Source organism: Temnothorax curvispinosus, unplaced genomic scaffold (genome assembly GCF_003070985.1).
Source record: "Temnothorax curvispinosus isolate PA1 unplaced genomic scaffold, ASM307098v1 QBEX01012593.1, whole genome shotgun sequence".
In the NCBI taxonomy this organism is placed as follows: domain Eukaryota; kingdom Metazoa; phylum Arthropoda; class Insecta; order Hymenoptera; family Formicidae; genus Temnothorax; species Temnothorax curvispinosus.
This window is the reverse complement of record NW_020222373.1, coordinates 35423-47665: the sequence shown is the minus strand read 5'-3', so window position 1 is coordinate 47665 and position 12243 is coordinate 35423. Positions and strand designations below refer to the sequence as shown.

Here is a 12243-nt window from a genome sequence, read left to right as displayed (position 1 = left end):
AAATTGTAATATCCATGGTGTCCACGGTCCTTTCGTTGGATCTCGTTCGATCTCCAACGTGGTAGGAATTGTTTTTATAACTACTGCATCCCCTGTAGCCATTGTACTTGCACCAGAAAATAGAGACCGCACAGAACTCGAGTCCGGCTTTTAATGGCTGCCGCACGTGCACGATCGTATTCCAGCACGTTCTACCTCTTCCCCCGACGTAGAATTTCAATCCTCGTCGCCAATTTATTGTATGTGTGGCCGAATGTAGGCCGCGGGCGGAGGAATAGAGGCAGGAGAAATGACTGAACACTGCCCGTACTTGTAATAATAACTACGTATATTTAATATAGGACTGTAATGTGTCCTCGAGCGGGCTGTAGCGCGTTCGAACTTCTTCTGTACAACAACCGACAAGAAGTGGTCACGTGCCCGTGCTTACTGCAACGCCACTCACGGTATATCCAATCACACGCTCGCTACGCGCACGCTACCTACGCACGACCTACGCGCTACACTCTGTCTGCGCGCGTATTACAAACTACCCCAACACGTGGCTAATATTTTTTTTAGCATGATGAATCCATAAAAGATTCAATACTATTTTTTTTATTTTTATGAAAAGATACAAGTTGTATTAAGTTATAATAAATCATAAGAAATGTTCACTATTTTCTATATTTTACAACAATTATATTGTAAATTGACGTTTTTTAGTGCTTTAAATAATTATAGGGAATTTTACTTATATATTGAAAATTATCTATTTGCATAAATATACATGATCTAATAAAATATAAAATTTAATAGATTTTATAATTTAATAATTTAATATTAAATGTGATAGTCAGACCACTGTGCACACACAACAAACTGTTCTCTCTCTCACTTCAGTGTTTGATAACTCGCAATAAGCGCGAAGACGCCCTGATTTCGTGAGAACGCTCCGCGACCGCGAGCGCTAGTACCGCACGCTGCCACGACGCGGCTGTACCACGCGTCACTTTCTCGTAATCCAAAATCATCACGCGCTAGTATAAAGCCCCTTGCACAATGTCAAGCAACAGACAATAGAAACAAGGAATAGAAATCAGAAATCATGTATAAATGCAGAGTAAACAGTGACACAGGCAATAGACACAGAGTTTCCGTTACGTTGAAAATTCTGTGTCTATTGCCTGTTGCCAACCAATCATAGCATTCGAATTTTTTAGGTTGTAATTACGATTTTTTGGTTATTTCCTGTTCCTATTGCCTGTTGCCTGGCATTGTGCAAGGGGTTAAGAGGCGAGCTTATGAGAAGCCTAATTACAATATTCTTTGTGGAATGAAAGTCGACAAAATAAAAAGGAAAAGCAGGCGAACCTTGCAACTGATGATGATAAAACTAATGCAATCAGTTTTTCAGCTGTGATTAATGGCGAGAGGAATGACAACGGTTCTACCTCTATCTTGGACTCAGGAGCGTCAGAACATTTGACTAAAGATGAAAAGCATTTGCAGAACGTTAAGTTATTGGCTCAACCGCTCAACCTACCAAAATTCGCATTGCAAAAGCAGGTGTAACATTATCGGCAAATAAGGGCCAATTTCACCAACCACAGTTAGCTTAACCGACGGTTAAAGTTAGCAGAATTGACCAATAGAAATGAATCCACCCTGCTTTCTATTGGTCAATCCTGCTAACTTTAACCGTCGGTTAAGCTAACTGTGGTTGGTGAAATTGGCCTTAAAGTAGGTACAATTCCTGGTAAAACTATTGTTAACAGGAAAGAAGTTGAAGTCACTATTAAAAATGTTCTTTATATACTATGTTCTGAAATCGCGTAAATAAACATAAAATTTGTATCTGGTTAACATTTCTCAATATAAAAAAATAATTCAAGGTTTATATCTAGAATTGCACACTGTTCAGTCCTAACTGCTAACAACTTAGTCTTCGGTCCATTTAAAGGTTTTGTTAATATATCCGCTACGTTATCGCTTGACTTAACATACTTTAAATCAATTTCTCCTTTCTCAACTAGCTCTTTTACAAAATTATGCCTAACATTAATATGTTTAGAACGCTTTGAAGTTCCCTTATTTTTGGCTAATGACATAGCCCCTTGATTATCTATGTTTACACTACATGGCTGTCCTACAAATTCATCTAGTCCCAGTTCAGTTAAAATTCCTTTTACCCATAAAACTTCTTTCAAACCATCTGCTAAACTTAAGTTGAAAATGCTACACTTCCCTGTTTTCTAGATACCCGCATAACTGCTCCTCCTGCTAATTTTATTACTAGGCCGCTGTATGACTTCCTTATTTTTAGCGTCTCTTGCACAATCAGAATCGACTCGATTGGCTTCCCCTGCTTTTTATATATGAGACAGTAATCTTCCGTGTTTTGTAAATATCTAAGGATATGTTGTACTCCTTTCCAATTAGCAATCGTTGGGTTATTGTTATGCTGACACTGTCTGCAGCTGTTTACTGGATGTGACAGGTCCGGTCTGGTGTGCCAAGTATAACAAACTGCTTGTTGCTTGTCGATAGATCTTCTCTGGAAAAGGCGTCTTACAACTTGATTCATCATCTTCAGGCTTAATTTTCAATGGCGTTGATAGTCCGCGACATTGATCCATTCTAAATTTCTTCAGTAAGTCAACAGAGTAGCTTCTTTGATCCAACGTCACGGTATCATCTTCTGGCCTGTTAACTTTCATTGACAATAGATGAGATATCTTACCAAGTGATTTTATACTCATTCTTTTCTCCAAATATTTTCTTAGTGCATTAATTTTTTTTCTTGCTTACCTCATACCGGAATGTCGTCAACATAAGTTCCTACTACCAAGTCTCCTTCCGGGTCGTAGTAAATGCATGGGTCACTCACCGATTGCACCAAGCCATAACTCTTCAGGTGACCGTCTAGATATTTGTTCCAATCCTTTTCAGCTTGATGTAGACCATACAAACTCTTGGTTAATTCGCAGACGTACTCATCCGCATGCTCTTCTTCAAAGAATTTCGGTTGCTCCATGAATACTTGATCTTGTAGTGGACTATAGAGATAAGCTGTAGCGACATCCCAGTGCTCCTGCTGCCATCCCTTCTCTACCGACACGGCAATCATCAATCTAATAGACTTTTTCCTAACAACAGGGCTGTACGTCTCGTTATAGTCAGTTCCTGGTATTTGACCATATACTTGCGTCACAAGTCTCGCCTTATATAGTTCGATTTCTCTATCTTCATTTTTCTTTAATTTAAACACCCATCTTGATCCAATAACATTTTTGTTCTGTGGTCTTCTTACAATTCTCCAGCATTTATTCTTCTTTATATTTTCTATTTCTTTCTCCATAGCTTCTCTCCATTTGTTTGAATCTGGACGAGATATGGCTTCTTCTATATTTTTCGGTTTATCTTGCAGTATACAGCTTACAGTATGGCAACTGCCACATTCTTTTTTCTTCCTGTTTCTTTTCGATCTTCTTAGACCTGCTTCTTCCTCTTCATTTTCTCTCATTTGGTGTTCTTCGTGTTCACTGATGTTTTTCTATACCGGTTTGAGCATCCTGCCAATCTTCATCTTCTTTATGCCGTCACATTGATCAATGTTTCCATTTTTCTCTGATTCTTCTACAGACAGTAATAGCCCAGATAGCAAGTTGCCCGCAGGTTGCTGTCAATTTGCTTAAAACTGCTCTGCTAAGTTGCCTTCAATATTGAGGAAAGCGGCTTCCGATTTTGCCTATTGGATTGCCGACTTTTATTGCCACCAAAACGGTTGCCAACAGATTGTGGCAACTTTTATGGCAATAAGTATGCTACGAGCTTTCCGCTTGTTTGCGTAAGGTAATCATTGTCTGTTAATGCTTTTAAGTTGCTCTAAACGAAATTACTATTAACAAAGATAACGCTCTCAATAACGATAAATAAACAAAACAAGGCAAATGAGAGCTCGTTCGCTCATTTGCCTTGTTTTGTTTATTTTTTGAAATTACTATTGCCCGGTGACAGCAATATGATGACAACTGAAGGGAAACTTATGCCGAACATTATTTCCTATTTATGCCAAGGAATGCTTGGCTATCTGGGTGGCTAATACTACACCTTTAGTTAAAATGTCAGCCTTTTGTTGTTCAGAAGGAATGTATGTTACATTAATAACGCCATCAGTATACAAGTCTCTAATAAAGTTAAATTTTACATAGATATGTTTCAGTCTTTGGCGTTCCCACTTGTTTAACAAGTGTATGTATGACTGATTGTCTTCATAGATTGTAACTGGTTTCCGGAAACTGTACTTCCGTGGATGCCATGGCAAGGGCCACGTACTCCGCCTCGGTAGACGACAGAGCAACCGTCGACTGCTTCTTTGTTACCCAACAGACTGGATTACCGAAGATCTTGATTAGGAAACCTCTGTTGTTGATTTCCTATCCACGGTTCCTGCCCAATCAGCATCTGCGTACGCTGTGATCAAAGAACCTTGATTTTTCTGAAAACTTAAACACATTAATAGTGCCTTTTAAGTAACGAAGGATACGTTTAAGTTCTTTCCAGTGTTCAGTGGTTGCATTCTCCTGAAACCGACTGTGGTAGTTCACCGCGGCACTGATGTCTGGTCTTGTGTTCAGCATGACATACATAAAACAGCCAACTAATTCCCTGTACGGTCTTCTTTCGTCTTCGGTCTCATTCGTCTGGGACGTAGTGACACTTGATGATTTTGCTTCCATTGGCGTCTTTGCGGGTTTGCTGTCTTCCATTCCAAAACGTTTAAGCAGATTTGAAATGTATGTTGATTGACTCCATTCCATGCTCGTGTCTCTCTATTTTGATTCCAAGAAAATTTCTCAGTGATCCGAGATTCTTCATAGAAAAACGTTTCTCCAATAAGTGTTTAAGTTTGTTTATTCGGTTCCGATCGTTTCCAGCAATGATGATATCATCAACATACAGCAGTAGATAAATTCTTAATTCTCCATCTACTTTGTAGAATAAACATGGATCGTATTCTGACTGTTTTAAGCCAATTTTCTTCATATAATTTTTAAATTCAGAATTCCACGCACGCGGTGATTGCTTGAGTCCGTATAGTGTTTTATTAAGCTCGCATACTCGTGATGTCCCGTCTTCACAGCCTTCCGGTTGCTTTATGTATATATCTTCGGTAAGTTTTCCATGAAGAAAGGCATTTTTGACATCTAGTTGATCCACATGAAAATCCTCATTAACGACAGTTAACAGTAGTATTCTTACTGTAGTTAGTTTCGCTACTGGTGCGTACGTCTCATCGTAGTCAAAACCTTTCTTTTGTAGACAACCTTTCACCACAAGTCGTGCCTTATATCGCTGGATGTTTCCATCTTCATCACGCTTGATCTTGAATATCCACTTGTTGTCGATTGCTTTCCTTCCACTGGGTAGTTGTGTTAGACTCCAAGTCTGATTTTCCTGAATTGCCGTTAGTTCCTCGTTTACTGCTTTCAGCCATTTCTCTCTCATCACGAGAGTTGATTTCAGCATAGCAATTCGGAATATCTTCAACATAGCTTTCGGCATGTAAGGCCAAAACACAGTAATCCTGGAGATAATTAGGTTTCTTCGATTTAGGAGTGCTTCGACGAGGTACTGGATATTGCTCATCTGTAGTTTTAAGTTTATCCGCAGTTTCTTCCTCTTCTTCCGTATGAATGGATTCTGTTTCCGACAAGCTTTGCTCTTGATCCTCTTCGACAGCTAATGCGAACTCTTCTTCCTCTTGTTCAGATTCCAATTCCTCTTGAACGTTTGTTTCAACAAATTATTGAGAGTGCTTGAATTTCGTTTCGTCGAAGATAACATCCCGACTGCAAATTATTCGTTGCTCCTCTGGGCACCACAAGCAATAGCCATTATTTGTGTATCCTACCATGATGCACTTCTTCGAGCGGGGATCAAACTTTCTGGGATTCAATTCCTTCGGAATATGCATATACGCAATGCATCTAAAAACTTTTAATTTCCTTACATCAGGCTTCTTATCAAATTATAGTTCCGCTGGAACTACACCTTCCAACGCTGCTGTGGGACTACGATTTATAATATAAATGGCACTTAAAACTGCTTCAGCCCAAAAACTCTTGCTTAGCTGCGAATGAAGTATCATGCACCGTGCCTTATCGAGAATTGTCCTGTTCATTCGTTCGGCCACGCCATTTTGTTGAGGCGTGTACCGAATAGTATACTCAATACGAATCCCTTGTTGAAATAACGTATACATTCAAATTTATACTTATGTCAAGTTTATTCAGACAGAGTTACTAGGGTAAAGGTTTATTTCTATTGGTAGATTATCGACTTAGTTATTTGCTATGTTTCAGCTCTAGTTATTATATATTCACTACCGCGACTCACCGCGCCACACTCTTTTGCTTATCGCTTCCAGAAGAAATACTTGTGTACTAGTGATCACAGTTGTAATAAAGATTCAGTTTTATTTAATCTCATCAAGTTTATCTTTGACACATTATATCAATCCAGCACATTCTGACATCCTTTTCTTCTGGAATGCCTGAATCATTTCTCTCGAAGTGTACTCCCGACCGTTGTCACAACAAAATCTGCTGATCTTTAAGTTGAAGAGTGCGCAGTAACCATGGCTTCATAGATTTGGAAATAATAAAAGACCTCACTTTTCTTTTTAAGTAGATACACAACTGTAAAGTGTGTATAGTCATCGATAAATGTGAGTATATATCGATTACCTTCACGTGACTCGGGTGTAATAGGTCCAACGAGATCGCTGTGGATAAGCAGCAAAGGACGTTTTGTTCTTGGCCTCTCTTGATTATGAGGTAACTTAGTTTGCTTCCCCTCAACACAAGTATGACAGATTTTATCATTCGACACTTCCAACTTTCGTAGTTCTATTTCATCCACCATTCCAGTAACCTTTTTCAGATTATTGAATCCGATGTGCCCATAACGTTCATGCCAAATTTTAGCATCTTCTTTCACATGCGCGATACTTGCAATTCCTGTCGGACTGTAGACTTTCAACTTGTAGACCTGATGGCCCCGATGAGCTACTGCTTAAACTTCAGTATCTTTTAGTATCTTTTCTTCTCTGTTTTGAAAAACAACTTTAAAACCATTTGCTTCAAGTTTCGATACCGATAATAAATTAAATTCTAGTCCAGGAAATCGATTCTGTATTTTGAGACGAGGTAAAAATTACAAAAGTGAACAGATTTACTAGATTTCGACAAATGAAATATCAGTTGAATAATCATGAAAAAAAATCAACAAGTAGTCTAATTATTTTCGATAGAAGGGGTTGTCTTATGTCCCCTCGTTTGCGAGAAAACTATGAAATGACTCGAAGGACCAGAGGGAGGGTATCGGAGTTCTCCCTCGCTTGTAGAGGCGCGAAAAAGCGAAATGCAAGCAAACAAATTAAAAGGTGATTCATCGCCCGGCACGTACCTTATATTTCACTCGGCAAGACCTGGTAATCTTTGGCGTCCGCGATATTAAGCAGCAATCAAGCAGTCAATAGGCAGCAAAGCAATAAAGTAGGCAGGCAAAACTATACAGCAAACAGGCAGGCCTTTCGTGCTATAGCTCCGGTTGTGTGAGTGCCGTCTCAATTGTATTCTCAAAAGATGAGTCTCGGACTTGTGGCTCTATCAGGACTGATTTCCGGAGCGATACTGCAAGCGTGGTCGCGAGCGAGTAATCGGCTCCTCGTTATCGCTACCGTCGGCGGATGCACAGTAAAAAATAAAATGTTAATCGTAACATTTTTCAAATGTCCCAGAAAGTCTACTTTAAATTTTGAGTTAAAATAACTCATTCATTGTGTGTTACTTGTTGACAAATTAGAAATGTTAATTTATTGACACTATATTTTACATTTATATTTGTTCTTTTAACTTTAAGTATAATGTAAAAATAACTTGTAAAAAATGTCGATATAACATATTTGAATAAACGATAGTTAATTTCAACTTAAGAGAAATGTTGTTTTGAACATTTGATTGTAGTAAATTTGATTATTTTGTATGTCAAAGTTTACGATTATTTGAAGATTTATTTTAACTTTTGTTTATGTTAAAATAACTTTAAAGCGTGTTGATTTTTTGAAATAATTATGTTAAAAGAACTTAAAATAATATTCAATTTCTAAATGACATACATAAAGTGTTAAGTTATCACGTTGACATTAATATAACACATATGAAAATGTTACGAAAATAATAACATAGCTGTTGTATGTTAATTTTACATTGAAATAATAGTCAAATTTTGGTAACACAAGAAAATTTTAACATTTGGACGCACGATATTTTACTGTGTGAGCGATAGCAGCACCGATTGGTGAGTCACGCGTAGGCATATCAATCGAAGCTATCGATTGCGATCTGCCGACGTTTCGCGCGACAATAAATGTACAAAACGAACTTATCAACTAATGATTACTAACTATTTACAAAGCAGTACCAAACATTCAACATTTTACAAAAATTTACTATTTTTATGTAATCGATTATTTAAATTCTGATTTACTTTTTTTATATTCTTTTATTCATACTGTTTCGATATCTATACACGTTGCGAAATGTGTAAAATATGTAATAGAGAAATATTAAATAAAACCTTAAGCAGCATTCATAAATATATATTTACTACTTTCTTTATAATCCATATAATTAGAATTGTGCATGATTAGTAGTATATAATTATTATTATAACTAATTATAATAATTATATAACTAACAATAATAATAAGCGGTACAATAATGTTTCTACTTAAAATAGTTGCGATTAAAATCATGTTAGTTACTTAGTTGAATAAGTCGTTGAACACTCCAATTTCACCGTCTAGTATCTACTCGAACAAAAATGCACATTAATGGAATGTTTGACAAACATTTTAAAGAATTTATTTGTTTATATTGAATTATAAAACTATAATTATGTAATTATATTGCCATATAATATCTTTTCACAATGTGCATCTTAAAATTGTCTAATTATGAGTGATTAATCAATGTCACAAAATAAAATTAACAATTTGTTTTTAAAAATAAGGATACTGTTTTTATCGCATAATGTGATCCACAGTCCAATCTTATATATATCATTTTCAATTGATAATTAATCAATGTCAATGATCCAGATTAACAATTAATGCTTTTCTCTCGTAATTATTTTTAAGACGGTCTTTGGACTGAGCGATTAACGATGAGGCATTAAGCGTTATATATTATATCATTATGCATTATTTAATGATTTAATTATATTGTTCAGGTAGTACATAAGAAATATCATCCCACGGATGGCGGTAAAGACCCTGCTTTAACCTTTTCTGATCCATGTAATGACCTAAAAGGAAAAAAAGTTCGTCGAATTAATTGATTACACTTATATTGTTTCCTTACGTAATGTGAACAATAAAATGCATGTTAAGACACATAAATTTATATACGTATAACCATACCGATGAATCCTATACTTCGACCAAGGACGAACAAACTATTTATGGCACCTATTTCAATATATTCTTGCGCCTCTTCTCTCGTAAAACTACCACTGTTTCGCAGCATATCGACGAAAGAACAAGCAATAATACCATCCACATTAAGAATTAAATTAGGCTTTTTGCTGGTCGTTATTTTTTCAACTTCTAGAGCATATTCGACCAAAGGTTTTGCCGGAAAATTCTCCAACACAAATTCCTTGATAAGTTTTACACGCATATCTGGATTGTTGATTGACTTAACACGATGGCCAATACCCATGATCAGTTCGCCCTTCTTACGTGTATTATTTACAAATTCTTGCGGATGTAAACCGGTATCGTATGCCTCGGAAAACATACGAGCTGCACCATCTAAGGCACCACCGAAACGGTCTCCCTGCGGATTAATGGATAATTGAAGTATTGAAAAAACATATTGTTTGTTAAGATTTAATTTTTTGCTTACAATTGTCAGAAGTCCTGAAACGAGAGAGCTAACCAAGTCTTTTCCAGCACGTGCACAGACGATAGTATTGTGAGCTCCGGAAACAGCCGGGCCGTGATCAGCCGTGAGCATCAGCGACATTTCAAGAAATTTACAATAAGTTAGAGGTAAGCAACGTTGAAACCACAAAAGTGAGACAACGCCACCGATACCCACATTTTGCTTCAGAACCTCAGTTACAGGCATACCTGCATATAATAATTCCTGCCCACGTTCATCACAAATTGATGTCATAAATGATGCAGGTTTGCGTATTAAGCCAAGTTCCTGTTTGTACAATATAAAATATTATAATTTAGTCTTTAATTATGTTAATAAATAGCAATTACATGCAAAAATAAGTCAACGCTTATTTTGTTGCACGCACGCACGCGCACTTATACACATATATGTATTTGTACATATAAGTGGGTGCGCATGTATACGTCTATATAGTCAAGTATATAATGTGATTATCTTATATACAATGTACAAATGAATTATATTATATTAAGATTATAAATAATTTCGAGCGGAAATGTTTTGCGTTTTTTTATCTATTTTTGTTAAAAAGATATTCAATTGTGTTATATTTCGCTGACATGTAATTTACAATATATATTACTTTTATATCACTGTTACGATTTTTCTTCTTAATAGTGAAAATAGGCTACAGCAGATCAATAGATAAACAAAACTCACTCTGGCCCATCCATAATCCATTGGTACTGTTGGCACAGGAACTTCGGGTTCCGGCACTATTGTGCCATCCTTTACCAATTGTTCATAAACATTTTGTATAAGATCACCAAGATTATCGAAACTGTTTGGGACATATGCACCAGCAGCCTTCAATGCTGAATTTTTTGCAGAAGCCGTTTCAAGATTGGAGTTTGCGATCGAGCCAGCATGACCAAATTGCACCTCAGAATTGAACATACTGGCGCAGGTACCAATGCACCAAGCTATCAATGGCTTTGTTATTCTGTCTGTTTTTAATGCTTCGCATACTTCATATTCTTCGACACCACCGACTTCTCCGAGCAATACAATTAGTTTCGCATCGGGATTTTTTTGATAACGCATTATGTGATCCATAAAAGTAGTTCCTGGATAACGATCTCCACCGATGGCAACACCCTCTAATACGCCGTTAGAAGCTTTGGAGATTATATTATTTAATTCGTTTGACATGCCACCGGAACGAGAAACGTAAGCAACACTGAAAATAATGTTATCGTTGATCAGCCGATTGATTTTATTAACTGTCTCATCACATTTAAAAATCCGAATTATATTACCTGCCAGGTCTATATAATTTGCTGTGCAAAATATTATCCATCATTCCGCCGGTATTACCGATTTTAAAACAACCTGGCTTTACACCTCCCACAGTTGCCGGTCCAATTATAGTCACATTCCTCAGTTGCGCCGATAGAATCAATTTTCTAGTCATATTTTCAGGTATACCTTCCGCAATTATGGCAATCGTTCTGATTTGCGGAAATTGTAGCGTTTCCATGGTGCTTTCGTAAGCAGATCTTAGAGAGGCAAACGTAATCATTACGTCTGCGTCCTTATGTTTAGCCATAGCATCTTTCATTTGTTTATAAACAGGAATAAGAACCTATTTACAAGAAATAAAAGTAATATTTATCTTGATAATAACTTGGTGATAATATTACCAATATTTAATTATTATAATATGCTAAAATTTACGAATATGCTTTTTAATATCACCAAGATGTTTTCGATTTTCTTCTTTATTTGAAACTCACCTCTTTATGACCCCAGTAAAACTTTTGTTTGTGATCACCAGTGAAAGGATAAACAATAGCAGCGACGGATGGTTCGGATCTTCGACAAACAAAATCAAAATCCAGCATACTCTGGACCGCTCTTGTTTGCATACCCCAAATAATAGATCTCGTTTTATTGCTGAAAAGTTGTCTACCGTCGTTACTTGAATCTACTGCATCTGTAGTTTTCAAATTAGACTGCTCCGATAACGAATGTACGTTATTCTTGGACGGTGTGCACGGTGGTCCGACATCTTGTCCGGAAGGTAAGAGAAAATTCGCAGTTGAAAATTCTTGAGCTTCTGGATCGGGAATTGGTTTCGTTCCTAGTGCCATAGCACATATAGCTGTCATATGTGTCTCGGGACCAAATACATGAACGGGAATTCCTAAACGTCTACCAACTTCCCGTATAATCCTATTAAAAAATAATATTATTTTAAATATATACACAAATATTAATAAAAGTA

General features: G+C 36.7%; 1 protein-coding gene across 1 annotated transcript; it reads right to left on the bottom strand.

The window, feature by feature from the left end:
* Positions 1-8626: 8626 nt before the first annotated feature.
* LOC112462620 (ATP-citrate synthase-like) lies at positions 8627-12196 on the bottom strand (the record flags this gene model as incomplete). Its single annotated transcript, XM_025028505.1, has 6 exons — positions 8627-9354; positions 9470-9887; positions 9957-10262; positions 10677-11196; positions 11276-11601; positions 11753-12196. Coding segments are annotated over 6 exons (2106 nt in total), but the record flags the coding sequence as incomplete, so codon positions are not given.
* Positions 12197-12243: the final 47 nt, after the last annotated feature.